The sequence below is a fragment of the Electrona antarctica genome (assembly GCF_951216825.1).
Source record: "Electrona antarctica genome assembly, chromosome: 19".
Lineage (NCBI taxonomy): Eukaryota > Metazoa > Chordata > Actinopteri > Myctophiformes > Myctophidae > Electrona > Electrona antarctica.
In genome coordinates, this window is record NC_136800.1 from 15,047,440 (window position 1) to 15,065,405 (window position 17,966).

A 17,966-nucleotide genomic window follows, 5' to 3' on the forward strand; every position below is an offset into this window, starting at 1 on the left:
AAGACCACGGCCACGTCACTATGACTCATACATAACCATAAACAAACCGGTTGTCCAGAGCCACAGATACGACCGCTATGCCCATATATGGTCATGTGCATTATATGGGACGGTTGGTACCGAGCTACCTCAAACTCGGCATGTGCATTGGCAAGGACTCGAGGGAGTGTGGTGCCCGCCGCCGAGTCGTTCATATTCAAGCGATATGCCCATATATGGGCTATTGTAGCAGGGCTATATTATGAAATGACTACACTACACTCACAAATAGGAGTAAGGGATCCTACAAACACATTAACCATAGCATTATTAACCATATACTGTATAATTATGTTGGACAATGTAACTGAACAGGGTAAGATTCCCCAATTTGGTACGGGTTGAATAGAACCAGAGGCAAATGGCCCAACAATCTGGTGAAAAAAAGGAGTAGGCCTACAAAAAAACAAACAAACAAACAAACAAACAAACAAACAAACAATAAAAGTTCGGCAGGTGTGATGTTGATGGTTTGATTATTCATTTTGATTATAATATAATCAAAATGAATAATCAAACCATCAACATTTGTTTGAGGTTTTCTTACCAAGTACTAGGCTATACACCTCATGTCTCCAGGTCCCCAACAGAAACACTTAAATCAGGCTTGTGGCCAAACATGAGGCCTCAAACCTGGTCACCCCTTTCATCCACTAACCTTCAAGGGGCAGTGCTACACTGTATTAAAATTGGCTTAAGGAAGGACCGGCCTGTGACGTATAGGCACATATCTCTGTCCTGGTGTTGAATAATGTGTCTTCCATAGTGTGGACAGTGACGTATATAGTAGGTGGTGTTATTTGCCAGCAACTTGGTTTTCACCATGTTGACATGCAAGTCCTATATCTTCATACACTCCTCCACTGCCAACCTCAGAGTTCATTTATCCTTTAACTCAGAGAGTATACAAATGTAACCAAATGGACCCTTACATGTCTAATACAGGTCTGACTCTATATACAAATTCCTTGAGTCATCTCTTTTTTTCTTTCCCACTGTTCCACCCCCACTTTCTGTAATCTCCCATTTACTTTCCTTCTTTCTCTTTCTGCTCCCCCATCTTCACCTTTGACCTTTCTAATTGCCTCTCATCTCCTCCCAGAGGTGGTGTTGTGTAACAGGGGCAGAGTTCAGAGGTCACTCACTGTGACCTCCCCCTTCACTTTTCTCCCAAATCCTGATTTATAGTTAGTTGCACAGCAGTGTCTTGCACCAACAATAGCCAATCTACAAGCTCATCATCACACAACCCATCACATTGTGACGCGTTGTGAGATTCTAGATCGGCTATTTTTGGTGTTCGACACCTGCCGGCAATTGAGGCTTAAGTTTGCTGTTTTCACCATCAGCTCTCCTCTCACCAACTTTCACTTCTTCCACTTTCCTTCGGCATATGAAGTCCTCTAACACATTCCACCCTCCCCCGTTAGCATCACCCCTCCACTATCCCAGTGGTTCTCAAACATTTTCATGTCAAGAACCCTCCAAAAATGTATTTGGCTGCAGACCCCCATCTGAAAAAGTGTTGTAAGAAAACATTTCAGAATTGTTCCAAAATATTCAAATATATTTAAATATCTCTCAAAATCTTTCAATAAATAAATAAATAGCAGATCTACAAGCTCACAACACATTGCAAGCTTGTAGATCTTTTTCTTTTATAGCAAAGGTATAAAATAGGTTTCAAGTGTTTAAACTGATTGTGATGCTATATTAACTAATTTTGCTGGGGATCCCCTGGAATCACTTCACGGACCCCGCTTTGAGAACCACTGCTCTAAACTGTCTACTCCGTTCCTCTGGTGTTGAAAAAAATAATCTAAATGTATTATTATTATATTATGAATGATTTATCTGTGATTGACACTACTGTGCGATGAAGTATAAATTAACCTCTCTCACCTCTCCCCCTAATCCAGTCACCATGGAGACACTGGGGAACCATTCCAATGCATTCCAGGGTTTCTTGTTACAGGCCAGGAGCCGAGAGGGACAGGGTGAGATCATGGGGAAAAAAAACGTATGCGTGTTTTTATACATGATTAAAATGCATTATTTTATTATTATTTTAACTACAACTGGTGTTTAAATTTAGCAGGCGTGGCATCAGGAACGCTGGCAGTGGGAAGGTTCACCAATCTCAACGCCACCACATTCACTGTGCTGACCTGTAACGGTATAGAGGTATGAGACATTTAATCACTTCAAATTATTTATTAGGACCTGTAGGGGGTCATGTGAAGTAGGCACCCACTGTGGCTGTTACATGAACTCTTTCTATAAAAATAGAAAGAGTTGACGTTCGTACAATTGAACCTTGGCTTACAGTCCTCGACGACTCTCTCTCTCTCTCTCTCTCTCACACACACACACACACACACACACACACACACAGACAGACTGACACTATTCACACTTGTACAGAAGTTCCATTGAGACTGAGACTTCTACAGCTAAAGGAGGGTATACTGACCCAGATTACTTCTACAAGAATCAGGATTCAAAGTGGAAGTAAACTTCATGGAACATTCTAGGACTGGCTGGACTCTGGACTGAGGAGTGTTTCGACTGATTTCCTGAGGTTGTGTAGCTTCGTTCAGAGACAAAATGGCTTCCCAGGCATCTCATGAAAACCTCACCTGCCCTGTATGCTGTGACATCTTTAAAGATCCCATTATTCTGAAATGCAGTCACAGTGTCTGTAGAGCCTGCCTGCAGGAATGGGGAACACCAGATAAGGAAATAAATGAATGTCCAGTTTGTAAGCAAATATCCTCAACTGATTCCTCCCTCTGTAACCTGGCTCTGAAGAACCTGTGTGAGTCCTTCAAACAGGAGAGTGCAATGGGAGCTTCAACGGGGTCTGAGGATCTCTGCAGTCTGCATGCTGAGAAACTCAAACTGTTCTGTTTGGAACATCAACAGCCAGTGTGTGTTGTGTGTCTTCATTCAGAGAAACACACCAACCACAGATTCAAACCCATCGAGGAAGCTACAATGAATCACAAGAAGGAAGTCCAAAAATCACTGAAGCTCTTACTGGCAAAATTGGAGGTCTTTAATAAAGTTAAAACAAACTGTGACCAAACTGAAGAACACATTAAGGCCCAGGCCCGGCACACAGAGCGGCAGATTGAGGAGCAGTTTAAGAAGCTTCGTCAGTTTCTACAAGAGGAAGAAGATGCCAGCATCGCTGCACTGAGAGAGGAAGAGGAGGAGAAAACACAGATGATGAAGGAGAAGATTGTGGGTCTGAACAGAGAGATAGCAACAGTTTCACACTCAATCTGGGACTTAGAAACGGAGCTGAGAGCTGAACACATCTCATTGCACAACTACAAGACCACAACGGAAATAGTCCAGTTAACACTACAGGATCCACAGCTGGTCTCAGGAGCACTGATAGATATGGCCAAACACCTGGGTAACCTGACCTACAGAGTCTGGGACAAGATGAAGGACATTGTCTCCTACACCCCTGTCATTCTGGACCCCAACACAGCCAGTCCACGATACATATTTTCCGATGATCTGACCAGAGTGATCCATGGAGAAAGACAGCAACTCCCTGACAACCCAGAGAGGTTTGACCACTATAAAGTTGTTTTGGGTTCGGATGGATTTAACTCAGGGACTCACAGCTGGGATGTTGAGGTTGGAGACAATATGCACTGGAGACTGGGTGTGTTAGCAGAGTCTTTTCAGAGGGTCGGTAATGGAGGGGGACCATACTGGAGAATAACACTACATAATGGTAAATACACCGCACTGACCTCAGAAGGGTCAGTCACTGCTCTCTCAGTAACACAGAACCCCCAGAAGATCAGAGTCCACCTGGAATGGAACAAAGGAAAGCTGTCATTCTCTGATCCTGATACCCACACACACATACACACCTTCACACACACTTTCACTGAGAGACTCTTTCCATACATTTACACTACTGGCGATACACTCCCTCTGAAGATTTTACCTGGGAAGCTCAAGGTAACTCGAAAAACAAAATGATTAAGATTCGGAGGGGGATGTCGAGAATGAGGATGATGATAAGATCTCTGGTACATTTTTTTATCCATAATGTTATGGTCTAATAGGAGAGTCAAATTGAAATCTATCCTTAAGCAATAATCTAATCTGCGAGTTTATCAGTAGACAATTATCTTGTCACATTGTTATGCATTATATTTACTGCCTAATTATAATAATAATTGTGATTATTATTATAAATGTAACTAAAATAATTTCAACAATTATTGTGATAATAAATAATTAATGTTGTAATGTTAATGTTGAGGACTGTACTATAAAATGTATCTTATGACTTTTGATATAATTATTCTGTCAACTAAATCATTTGGGAATATGAGGTCTGAGATAGAGTACTGAAATTGTGAAATTGTAAATCAAAATCTAATAAATGCAGACACTGCACATCTCATGTTATACAAGTTTCTTTGGCAAATCATCAATGACTTGAACAGGTCAGTGTGATACATAAGTTTCATGAAGCTAAGGTGAGAGATAGACTATGAACCCTGTAGGTAACTTCAAGTGTGATAAAATGGCATAATCAAACTATTAAAACTGATTATTTTGTAAACCTCAGTATATAGGCCCAATGTAGCATTGGTCACTGCTTCCTGTAAGAATAGAAGTGGGTGTTTTATGGGTCTAATTCATACATGGGCAACTGGCGGCCCCCACCTTCAGTTAATGCGGCCTACAGGTTAATATCGGAATACTGATTATATTATTGATTTCAGCTGTTACAATTCCAAACATGCAAACAAGACCCGCTATACATACTTTAATGACTAGTATTCCAATTTGACTGTCTTTTTATGTCCAATGCATTTGTATTTAAGTTCATATAATTAACATAAGTATAATTAAATGCATTTGAAGTGAAGTGAAGTGAAGTGAGGGGCACATACATCACATTCCGTGCTTAGCCAATCAAATTTGGTACGCACAAAGTCAGCAAATGAATCAAATTATCTCAAATTTGGTACACACAAACACACAAAGCTTGGCATAGGAGGGGCTAGTTCTCATCAAAAACAGACAATAACCAAATTTCAGGGTTTTTGAGGTTTTGATACAACAAAGTTATCACTGTGTGTGTGTGTGTGTGTGTGTGTGTGTGTGTGTGTGTGTGTGTTTGTAGAACTCATCAGTTAGTCAGGCATCCTCAGAACAGAAAACAAAGGTCAGTGTCACATGGGAGGCCCCTAGCAACAGTAACTATGGAGATATCTACTTCAGGTAAACACCTATATGGTTTGACAGGTTCTGTTGGAAAAAACAAAAAAACGACAGTGTTAATACGTCTGCTCATTACTACGCTAAATCTGCCCCAGGTATGGCCCTTAACTCACCTGTTTTCTGTGTAAATGCTAACTAACTTGGTAAAAATATGCTTTACCCATAACACAGCATCACTACACTTTATTAAAAGTAGCCAGGTTTTTTGTAGTCATTTTTGTTATACTTGTCATTGGCGTTTTACTTGCCCTTTATCCTGGTGTTACTGTTTTTTGTCGTCATGGCAGCGTCACCTTCATCCAGGACTACAGAACATTCTGGGTTCAGGTGAACAGCAGCTCTGTGCGTCTGGAAACAGTGAACAGCACCACCATAATCCCATCTAGCAGCACCATAGTCCCATCTAGCAGCACCATAGTCCCATCTGGCAGCACCATAGTCCCATCTAGCAGCACCACAGTCCCATCTGGTTCTGCTGACAAAGTGAGTACTGACTGAGTGTGACTAATTGCTCTCCGACTGGTTGGTGATTTGACTCGTTTAGAGATTTAATGACAGCTAGGAGTATAGGACCTTTCCTTAGACTTTACCCAAAGGGGAAATGCTCTCACCAGAAGCCTGTTATTAAAAAATAGGATTTTCCCAACAGTTTTTGCCACAGATTAATATCTATAGTACTGTAGATATAGCATTTTACACTATGAGAGGGAGATTGTTGGTTACAACCATTTTGATTTTAAACCTACATGTAGATCAATATAAAGGGAGGAAGCGCTGCATGGATAAAGTGGCTCTCTAGACAGGTGCTCTTTGATGGAAGATATACACACATTTCAAGAGGTACTGCTTTGTCACCCCATACTAGTAGCATAAACGGCCCTCCGTTGTCTGCAGTAATGCCACTGGGGAAAGCAGTTAACTCTTTAACTTTGTGTTTTTCTACTAAAGTTTCTACTAAAGTTTTAAACAAAAAAACTTTCTCTAAAACCTTAAAGGCTAATTTATTTGAACTCAATGGAGGTCATTCAAATTTCGAAAGGAAGGGTAGGCCTTTAACTCACTCACTACTACCAGGTTGGTTTGTGATCTTCCTGTAGGGCTGCGCTGTGTTACTAACACATTTGTCTTTATCTCTCCGTTTGCCTAGGTTGTATGTGCCCAAACTGGACTGTGGTTATTTCTGCTAAATATGTCTTTCCACTACTGACATCCACGTGGGCAAGCACAAATGCAGGCATTGGATGCACTCTCTCATGCACAGAAAGCATGTATTCTTTTGCAATCTGTAATACCAGCAGCACACACTACTTTTGAACGATTCTCTGTTCCCTACTGAGCTGTTAGTTATTATAATTTATTAGCTAGTTCCATGATGTTTTTAGAGTTCTGTCATGTTTTTTAGGCCTATATAGATACAGTATATATCAGACTCATCATTTGGTGGAAATTGGCGCATGTGCAGTTAAATAAAATAAAATAAAATATGTGTGAATGAAAATAACTTCTAACTTATCTCTCACAAACGCACACACACACACACACACACACTCACTCAGTCAGTCACACATACACACACTCACTCAGTCAGTCACACACACACACACACACACACACACACACACACACACACACACACACACACACACACACACACACACACACACACACACACACACACACACACAGTCAGTCACACACTTATATATATATATATATATATATATATTATTTATTAGACAATAAGAAAGAAATGCAAACAGCACAATGTACAGCTAGGCATTTTTTGTTGGTCCAAAGGGATTTCCGAAGAAAGACCTTGCGGTCTTGTTTCCATTCGGGTCCCATGCACTCACACACATATAGTCAATGAACAATAATCTAAAACAGTAATTTGTCACCTCCTCTCCTTCTGACCTGCTGACAGGTGAAATTTTAGGTCTGTTTTAAAGGAGGCCAGTGATTTGCCTGCTTTAAGGGAAGGGGGCAGGGCATTCTACACCTGAATAGCAGTGCTGCCGAAGGTGAATTTACCCATATTTGTTTTGTAAGTGGGCGGCACCAGATCATTGTTTACGCTACCTCTAGTTCTGTGGGTGTGGGTGTCGCTCACCTTTTTTAAGTAATTGGTCAAGTAAAAGGGCACTGAGGGCATAGCTGCATGTACAATTTTGAATGTCAGACCCATTTTCAATTGTTTGACCCTGTCTTCTACCCGGAGCCAGCCAATGCTATCCAGATGCTCTGCATATAGGTGGGTCATTGGTCCCAGGCCTAGAAGAAGTCGAATTAGTTTGTTTTGGGAGATTTGGAGCTTGTTCTTCTGTGCTATTGAGATGTTAGAGAACCAGGATGTGCAAGCATAGTCAAAGATGGGCTGTATGAGTGCTCCTGCTAAAGTCCTGAGAGCCCTTTTGTTGACAAAAGAGGAAATTGGCCAGGAATCTTGTCCTTTGATTTACTCTTTTGATGGCCCTTGTTGCTATGCTTTCACCTGTCAGCTTATTGTCAAGAACATTTATCCTGCTAAGGGAACGGTTGGACCCGAAAAGAATGGATTCCGTTTTCCCAAGATGTAATGAGAGTTTGTTATCGGTAAGCCATGTTCGGATTTTCGTGAGTTCTGTACCGAGAGCCTCTTCAACCTGTTTTTTGTCTCCTGATATCAGGAGTGCTGAGTCGTCGGCAAACAGGAACAATTTGCAATTACAGGCGGCACTCATGTCGTTAATATAAAGTAGAAACAGTAATGGTCCTAGTATGCTTCCTTGAGGGACCCCACAGCTCACTGGGAGGGAGGAGGACATGGTTCCGTTTATGTCAACCATTTGTTCTCTTCCCTCAAGGTAGGACCTCATCCACTCTAAAGATTTACTATCAAAACCAGTCGCCCTCAGTTTTTCCAGCAGGATCGAATGATTTACGGTATCAAATGCCTTTTGAAGGTCCAGCATGACCATGCCGCAGTATTTGCCTGAGTCTACCTCATGTTTGATGTAGTCATTCAAATATGGTAGGCATGTGTCAGTGGAGTGCGATGTTCTGAAACCAGATTGAAATTCGAACAGAAGCTTGCGTTCACTTAAGTAATTGCTAATTTGCTCGTAAATTAGTCTCTCTATTATTTTTTATGTGGAACATAGAATGGAAACAGGGCGGTAGTTGCCCGTATCTAGTTTGCTTCCTTTTTTGAAGAGTGGAATTACTCTCGCCATCTTTAGTTCCTGTGGAACGCGGCATTGGCTGATGGATACATTTGTAATGTGGGCTATTATTGGGGCTATGGAGACAGCTGCGTCTCTCACTCACACTCACTCAGTCACACATACACACAGTCAGTCACATACACAGTCAGTCAGTCAGTCAGTCACATACACAGTCAGTCAGTCAGTCAGTCAGACACACACACACACACACACACACACACACACACACACACACACACACACACACACAGCCATGTACTGTAGCAGGTTGTTTATTCATTACATCTCTATGGCAATATTAGGGAAACATTGGAAACCACAACACAATAACAACCGATGCAACCACACACTGACCAATTAAATGACCAGATTATGATAGTAAGGCTGTGTGGGTTAGAATAGTACACCAAGTCAAATATCCTACACTGGATAAAGGTTTTAACCATGTTATATTGCAACATTGCCCAAGGTGATGTCTCATTTCATTGTCCTCCCTGTAACATTGCTCAAAACATCTGCAGGTATATGTTCTGGCCACATACAGTAGGACTTTACCCAAGCAGGTCGTACTGTACAAGCACTTTCAAAAACATATTTGTTAACCTGCTTCTTGAAACAGCAAGCTACAGTTGAGTGACAATTCTTGAGAAATATTATATCAAGTTTAAATGCTGGTGAGGAAGTGTGAATGTGAAAGTACTAAACCAACATTTGTTTTGGTTATTTTTGTTGTGTTTTAGGTACAACGGTTAGGAATAACTGTTCTGTTATTACATAGTTGCCAGATGTGTGAAACTTTAACCATTCCAACTCAACAATGGCAACAACAAAGTTCTACTGTCCGTTTCATCACCTTCATACCAATTGATGTTGTCAACATCATGCACTGAGAATGATCATTGATCTAGAGACTTGTGTAATCCAAGGGGATTTCTTACTGATTACAAAGGGATAATAATCAGTAAATGCAAATAACTAGCACCAACACACAACTACCAAACCGTTTCACCTGACCTGCTAAATATAGTTACAATACATTCATGTACTTGTACAGCATCACCTATGATAAATGATAGTTTCTTAAACCTTTATGTTCTTCCATAAGAACGTCCATAAACGTTTACCATTTAAGGGTGTAGGGTGGACAATGGTTTAGTGTGCAGGGTTAGTATGCAAGGGAGGAGGGTGGAGGATGGTTTAGGATTAAGTGAGTAAGGTGGAGGATGGTTTAGGCCGGCCCAGGTGAAGTTAGTATGTAAGGGTGGAGGATGGTTTAGGCCGGCCCAGGTGAAGTTAGTATGTAAGGGTGGAGGATGGTTTAGGCCAGCCCAGGTGAAGTTAGTATGTAAGGGTGGAGGATGGTTTAGGCCGGCCCAGGTGAAGTTAGTATGTAAGGGTGGAGGATGGTTTAGGCCGGCCCAGGTGAAGTTAGTATGCAAGGGTGGAGGATGGTTTAGGGTGAAGTTAATATGTAAAAGGTATAGGGTGGAGGATGTTTAGGGTGAAGTTCATATTTAAGGGTATAGGGTGAAGGATGTAAAGTGGCAAGTATATTGAGAGCATTTTATAAAAGAAAGTGTAACTTAAGTATATGAAAACATGGGGGATAAAGAGGTGCATGCAACATCATTGGTGCATCAGTTGTCCTGTGATCTTGAATTTATAAAAAAAAAAAACGTTGTCAATGATTTTTTTTGTGTGTGTACATGTGAGGAACAGGCTAAGAGATTAGGGTGTGATGGTTAAGAGGTAGGGCATTTTTTTAAGGGCATAAGTCCACAGTGATGACACACTTAAAACAGGAAACCAGTAATGGCATTATATAGATACATTCTCAGACACAAAGCAGCTTTTGTCAAAATGACCGTTCTCCATTAATAAAAAACTCTACAATGTTTTACCTTTTTCTTCTCAAACAGTGCAGCATGTGTAAGAATAAAATGAAGCCGACTGACACTGCAAGGCTGACATCAATTTGCATTAATCTCTGCAGAGAAAAACATTGCTAATGACAGCATTTATTCTGAGTGATTGTATAATTCTTTGGATATATGATTTTGATATGCCAGACAATTATTATTTTAATAACGAAATCATACGGAAAGTGAATTGAACCCAGTTTTGTCTAGGACAGAAATGCACCAGGTGATGCAACATTAAATAAACACCAACACCAATGATTTCAATAAAAAAGGAAAAAATAAATCACAGCATGACAGAGCGAGCTACAGCCAAAAGTAAAAGGAAGTAAAAACCTAATTTATACTTCACCACGCTACGCAGGTGTTGACTATAGGCCAATCTTCAAGCTAACAATGTGACACATTGTGCCATCATTGTGTGACATAGTATATATTAGGCGTCGGGGTGGAATGGTTCAGAGCTCTTGTTTGTATCTGGGCTTTGGACTCACACAGATGTATTTTGATACCATCTTTCATCATGATGTTACTTACAGTCTTGTTAAATTAACCCAATGAATGTTTGTATATGTGTGTATATTCACATAAAGTGAAAGCTAAAAAAGGAAAATCCCATGTCAATTAATATTTATTCCATAGTGAATCACAATTCAATTTCAATGAGGGGTAGAAATTATCAATTAATTAAAGTATCAGTAGACCGAGCTTCTTTGATTTGGGACAGAATGCAGAAAAAAAAGATTTCCCCTGCCGTAAAAATAATGAACTGGATGACAGATGTTACAGTTTCAGTGCTTATTTGTTTAAATCTATTCTCACCCATTTCAGCAGACTGAGATCATACTTTGTAAACAGCAAAACAATACACTGCTATTGAAAAACTGTTTAATAACTGAACTAAGTATTTATCTGTGTGTGTGTGTGTGCCAATAATCCCTCCATTTACAGAACAAGACATTTTAGCAGTACAGCAATGAAGAATTCAGTAGTTCTGAACATTCAGCTACCACAGCCTGTGGGTTTTCAAATGACCTGCTGTGACTCAACTAAACATAATACATGTGTGTGTTCTAGTCAGGTCAAGCACTGTAGGCCAAACAATGCACCACTCCACCCCAAGAGCTTTCTTTCTACAAGATCTATAGCAGCGATTCTCAACCTGTGGATCAGGGCCCACTTGAAAATCTTATTAGTCGGGGGCCCACTTGTAATAGCAGGGGCTGGGCCTACAGGTTGAGAATCACTGATCTATAGATTACTCAGGTATAGACACTGACAACTGCAACAACAATCAGCACTTCTGTGATGGTAGTGCATGAACCAGCACTAGGACCAGAATGTTTGGATTTTAGTCAGTTATTTATCTAATAGACATGCTGGCTCTGTAAAATGCTGGTTCTACTGTATATCCATTTAGAAGTGGTATTTTATTTAAAAAAAATAACTGAGCTACTGGAGGAGGCACTGCAGAATTATTGGGGCTAAACCTGGTAATCTTTCTTTCACGCTAATTTATACTTTGTTGCGCAACTATGTTTCTCTACAGAAATGATATGTTTTCAACTGGAAAAAAGTGCTGGTCATGCAACAGAGTATAAATGTAGCCTTGACGTTAGACCTTGCTCATGAGGAAGAGGGAGAATTCACAAAAACGGATATATTACTGTAAGTAAAGTGCCCGTTTGTATCAGCCCTGTGAAATCTCCTTCTTCCTCGCTGGGCTACAACAGGAACTACTACAGTAGAAAGGAGTAAGGACGCGAGCATGGAATCTTCTTTGCGTTTGAGTAAGGACATGCTGTGATTGGCCAGTGCACTTGTGCAAGGACGCGCTGTGAGTGGCAGTTGGGGAAAACACTCTCGCCAGAACATGATTTACTATTCTGTTCTGTTACTACATCGGGTTGCAACTCCAACGGGTCCAATTCGGCTAAGCGAACTTCACAATGTTTGACACGGCAACTCGTGCACTTTTTAGCACGCTCGGTGGTGTCTCTCGTGGCTCAAGTTCGCTTGAGACAGCGCCCCTCCATCGCGGTCAAAACATGTACTTTATCCCCTACTACTAGTAGGGAGGGGTGTGTGACCTTTTACTCAAACGTGAAGAAGATTCCATGCACACAGAAAGGACAACCTCTCAACAACACAGGCAGAGATGTGGTCACGCAGGGAGGTCGTCTAGAGGTCATGCAGGACCTCGAGCACCGTGGCCAGAGACCAGGCCTGGGTTTCACAGCTGAAGGGGCAGTACTGGCCGTTCTCATTGGTCAACTCTGGTAAACCTTTCCATGGAGACCTGAGAGAGACGAGAACAGCAACATAAAGGTCCTTACCAATGGTGGACGGTAGCTAAGTACATTTACTAGAGGATTGCACGCACGCGCACACACACACACACACACACACACACACACACACACACACACACACACACACACACACACACACACACACACACACACACACACACACACACACACACACACACACACACACACACACACACACACACACACACACACACAACATGATAGTTGTACAATGATATCTATGGACCAGACATCAACGTTCTACACACACCACAAAAAGGTCACATTTTCTATAAACTTCCATAAACACAATGGACCATCCATCCATGTTTACTGAAATCTGAAACCATATGAGAGAGAGAGAGAGAAGATGATTTGGGTGAATCATTTTCACCTGACCTGAGCTTTTTTCTTATTTTTCCCATTATAAAACTAGAGAATTTGAAATATCACCCAGCCCTACACTGAAATACATGAGAGAGGACAAAAGACTACAGTTGCTTCAGTTAGGTGTCAGGATTTAGGACAGGCCAGGAACCACATAGAAACAGGCCGACCAAGTATTCCTACCTCTCCAGGTGGGTATAGTGTTTTGACAGCACATTTTTGACCAGGGTGACAGTCTCTCTGTAGGCTTCCTCACTCAGCATCTTGGCAAAGTGCAGTTTAGCACGTAGAAAGTAGCCTACTGGCCATAACCACTCCTATTTACAGAGAGAAATGCAGACACAGAATTATCAACAGTCTGAGATTGAGAGGCAGAGAAAGAGAGGCAGAAAGACAGATATGCAAATCCATCATCTGGTCCTTATTTCAAAGTATTGAAAAGTACTGCATGCATTTATGCATAAAAACATAATTGTTGGAAATGCTTGTTGCAAATTGTCACAATCATCACTCACTTTTCACTACAAACAAAACCTGAGTCCTTACAAAAGGTGTGTACACAAAGCCACTGGATCCCTACTGTTATGTGTATAATAAATACACCAAGCCACTGACTGTATCCCTACTGTTATACACCAAGCCACTGGCTGGATCACAACTGTTATATATAGTCACATCTTCACTTATTTGACTGTATTGATTCTTTTTTGAGTGGTGCTAGCCACTCCTATAGACAGCAATGTGTGTCTGTATGTCTGAGTACCATCTGTATGTCTCGGAATCGGAAAAAGCGTTTCTATTTTTTTTGTTTTTTTAAGGCTTTCGCCTTTATTTTATTTTTCATAGAGGGATAGGTATACAGTAGGCTGACAGGAAATGGGGAGAGATGGGGGGTGACATGCAGTAAAGGCCGTCAGAATCGGGAGTCGAACCCGCGGCACACTGCCAGACTGGATTATCAGCCAAGGTGCCCAGAAGGCTACCAGCCACCCATGCTGGAAATAGCGTTTGTTGACCACCAGGTGTCACTGCAGCCGCAGGCTGCAGTGACACCTGGTGGTCAACAAAGGTCTTAATGGTTTGGCCTAAGGTCTTAATGGGTTAAGTGGCACTACCGTCTCCAGAGCAGCAAAGAGCTGTGTGACTCACCGGTCCCTGGTGGTAGTTGAAGCCCCTGGACACGTTGTAGTTGTCGTTGTCCAGGGCGTTGTCGTAGACGCCGCAGTGCACCATGTCACTAAGGTGATGTCAGACAACATGGAGTGTTACAGTGCACCATGTCACTAAGGTGATGTCAGACAACATGGAGTGTTACAGTGCACCATGTCACTAAGGTGATGTCAGACAACATGGAGTGTTACAGTGCACCATGTCACTAAGGTGATGTCAGACAACATGGAGTGTTACAGTTTACCATGTCACCAAGGTGATGTCAGACAACATGGAGTGTTACAGTGCACCATGTCACTAAGGTGATGTCAGACAACATGGAGTGTTACAGTTTACCATGTCACCAAGGTGATGTCAGACAACATGAAGTGTTACTTTTATATGATGAGCTGATGTACCAGACCAGAGTTAGAACAAGACATTCTTCTCAAAGTGCATCTTATTATTTAAAAAAATTAAAATAAAATAAAACAACAATGATAAATTAAAAAGGAGAGTAAAAATACAATTGCTATTGGGCGTTCTATTTGTTTTTAAATTAACAGGCAAATTGAGATGCAGAATCTTGTGTGTGTGTGTGTGTGTGTGTGTGTGTGTGTGTGTGTGTGTGTGTGTGTGTGTGTATTACTCAGGGTCAAGGGTCTTCATCCCTAGAGGTCCCAGAAGCTTCTTCTCAGCGACCTCCAAGGCTGTCCACGCTCTCTCCACGGTAAACAGCTCTGGAGCCTGTCAGTCAGTACAAAGCCAGTCAACCAAATCATCACAACAACATCATCACATCCATGAAGTTATTGCAACTGACTAACAAATTAAAGGGACATTTTTAGTGTTGCCAAACTGGGACATCTGGGCACCCTATTCCACCACCATGTTAGTAATTATATCAATCTGTCTTTTTTTTTTATCCCACAATTTTGCAACCCATTTTATTCACCCTGCAGTGTCAATTATCTAATGTAATCCTTTGGCGCTACACTGACTGACCTCATGCTTCCTTCTATGCATGAGGAGTCCAAGCTGCTTCTTTTCACCTGACGGGGGAGAGTTTCCCTGACCGGACGTAGCGCGTCCGGTCAGGGAAACTCCGACCAGTTCCCTTTCCCCTCCATCAGGCGCCCCGGCTGGCCAGTGGGAGGTAGTTTAGAGACCAGGATTACTGCATGTTTTTTGTGAGGGTACCTACCCTAGGGGACACCGGGAGAACATGCAAACTCCACACAGAAAGGCCCTTTTGCCAACCCCACCAAGTTATGGGCACTGATGACGCGGAGGAGAGAACACGCCCCCAGCGGGAATTGAACCCAGGACCTTCTAGCTGTGAGGCGACAGCACTACCGACTGTGCCACCGTGCCCCCTATGATATAAATCTGTCTAAGTGTGTTTGTTGACCTACCACCACCATGGCGATGGCGAAATTGGGTCTCAGCTGATAGTCGCACCAGGGACTGGAGGCCCCATAGCTGTCCTTATAGATGCCTTTTTTATGCACCAGTTCAGGGTGCTTCTCGTTGGGGTCCTCAGACTCCCCAGACACCCAGAAACCTTTCTCGAACGTCTCCTGGAGCTGCTGGTTCCACTGATCATACGAGATGAACACTTCCTTACCTGGAAATGTATTGCATATATATAGAGAGAGTTGCACATATAGAGAGAGAGTTTTAATTTAATCAAATGTCTCTGTAAAAATGAAGGGTCTAAACCAGAGGTAGGCAACCTTAGGCGGTGATCACTGGCACACTGGCATAAGTGTGAGACAGAGACGTTTTTTCCTTTAAAATTAAATATTCCAAAAACGTTTAGTGAGTTAAATTAAGTCCATTCACATCTACAAATTACATTACATCCTGCACATAATTGTGCATTCATTCAAACTCCTAACTCCTAACTCATGACTCATGACTGGGGCGGGATTCTGGGAGATAGGTGGGTTATTGCTCCGAGTTTAATGATCATTACATCCTGATGTGAAAGAAAACATTTCTAAGGTTGTTAACTTGTTATGTGTATCCTATGGACAATCAAAATCAGCTGAGATAATTTCATTTAGATGTGGTCTCATAAATATATTATGGCACACTGACTATCACGAAAATGAAAACATGGCACTTCATGTGAAAAAGGTTGCCGACCCCTGGTCTAAACTGCAATTATGGTGATTGGTTACAGTCTGTGAGTTACCATCTCTGTGTACTGTGACGCCACTGTAGGGGAACTGTCCGTCCTCGTGGAGCTCCACCACCCAGCGGACCGTGGATTTGCTGAGACCAACGATCTCTACTGCTGCTCCATCTCTGGAGCAAGGACACACAGACACATTCAAAACGATAACATTAGAGAATGTGAGCGAGGCAGACAGAAGCCTTCAAATACCTATCTAAACGATTCAAAATCTAAATGTCTAGATTCTAATATCTTATCTTAGCCTCTTATCATTTGGACCCAAGCACATATTGGCCTTACGCCTCTTATCCTTTTGATTGACCTCTAGTGTAAGGGTGATAAGTGCTTGGGTTTGAAAGCTTGAGACACCAACGGTACCGGAACCGCTGGTGCTACAGGACTAACAAGGTGGGTCTAATGAAAAGGGACAACCAGCCATAAGAACCCTGGCTTTTATTGCATTTTATTTTGTCATGTAATAATTGATCTGCGCATCCTATCCAGTCTATGTAAACCGTTCTACAAATAAAGGGGAAGAGAGGGGGTGTGATATTTGTTTGCCAGTACATATGGCATTATGTCATTAGGCAGATTTGCATGTTGTCAGCAGAATATTGCTGATACACCCACACATCTGGAACGGCACATCTACGGCTCGTCATAGTTTGGAATCTTGGTGGTGGCGGGAGATTACATTAACGTCTGATACTTGGTGGGTAGCTGTCAACCAAGTGCCCCATTTTCTAACCTTCAGACTACACGCCTGTGTGTGTATCTATCTATTCTACAGTGTGCGTGTGGTATTACTGTACCTCGGCGTAGCAGGCATGCCTTTATTCCTGGCTTGCTCGCTCTCTCCCATCTTGTCCATCCACGTTCCACAGTTAAAACGGTTGCCGCCAGATACAAAACCTGTCGCTGGGTCGACTTTGGCAGCCACGTTGAACCCTGGCAGGGGTCAAGGGTAAGAGCAAGTAATGTCCAAAGTTGAAAGTTGAGCATGGCTTCAGGATATTTCAGGGCAATGGTTGATTTAGTAGGTTAGATTACTTACAGGAAAACCCCACCAAAATACAAAGTACATCACAAACTAATAGAACCCTGCTTTTAATGTCAACCTTTGCAATGTCACTCAGTTACATAGCCACACACCTACCTTCATCCCTCATATGCATGTCTATCTTGGGTCCAGCATTTCGTTCTCTGAAACAGATGCCCTCTAGATGGCGTTGCAGGGCCTCCTGTATCACATCATATAGTGGCTGCTCCTGTACACATATAAACACACACATTAGAATGACTAACAATGTGAAATGTTTCAATGGCATATGTTTTGCTGAGACATTGAATTAACTTTCTGAGACATTAAATCTAACATAATGTTACGTCAAACCTGTGGAAAATATTATTAACAAATATTATTGTATATTATTGCTACAGCTACTGTTTTATAAACAAACTCATTGATTGTACATGAATCAGTTCTTGTCAGCAAGATTAGCCATTACTC

General features: G+C 41.8%; 2 protein-coding genes across 2 annotated transcripts in view; one reads left to right on the top strand and one right to left on the bottom strand.

The window, feature by feature from the left end:
* Positions 1–2,511: 2,511 nt before the first annotated feature.
* Positions 2,512–6,511, top strand: LOC306942993 (E3 ubiquitin-protein ligase TRIM39-like; the record flags this gene model as incomplete). The annotated part of the gene is made up of 3 exons (XM_079529199.1): positions 2,512–4,026; positions 5,608–5,787; positions 6,452–6,511. Exons 1-3 carry the CDS (start codon positions 2,647–2,649, stop codon positions 6,509–6,511), a joined length of 1,620 nt encoding a protein of 539 aa, XP_079385325.1. The 5' UTR covers positions 2,512–2,646.
* A 4,528-nt stretch (positions 6,512–11,039) lies between these two features.
* The window catches only part of LOC306912440 (glycogen debranching enzyme-like), a 31,148-nt gene continuing 24,221 nt past the window's right edge, over positions 11,040–17,966 (bottom strand). The window contains exons 27-34 of the mRNA XM_079488666.1: positions 17,613–17,724; positions 17,269–17,404; positions 16,475–16,587; positions 15,690–15,901; positions 14,924–15,021; positions 14,275–14,362; positions 13,309–13,442; positions 11,040–12,725 (exon numbers count right to left, since the gene is read on the bottom strand). Of these exons, the coding sequence (XP_079344792.1) occupies positions 12,608–12,725; positions 13,309–13,442; positions 14,275–14,362; positions 14,924–15,021; positions 15,690–15,901; positions 16,475–16,587; positions 17,269–17,404; positions 17,613–17,724 (1,011 nt within the window). The 3' untranslated portion in view covers positions 11,040–12,607. The remainder of the gene's footprint in view (positions 12,726–13,308; positions 13,443–14,274; positions 14,363–14,923; positions 15,022–15,689; positions 15,902–16,474; positions 16,588–17,268; positions 17,405–17,612; positions 17,725–17,966) is intronic.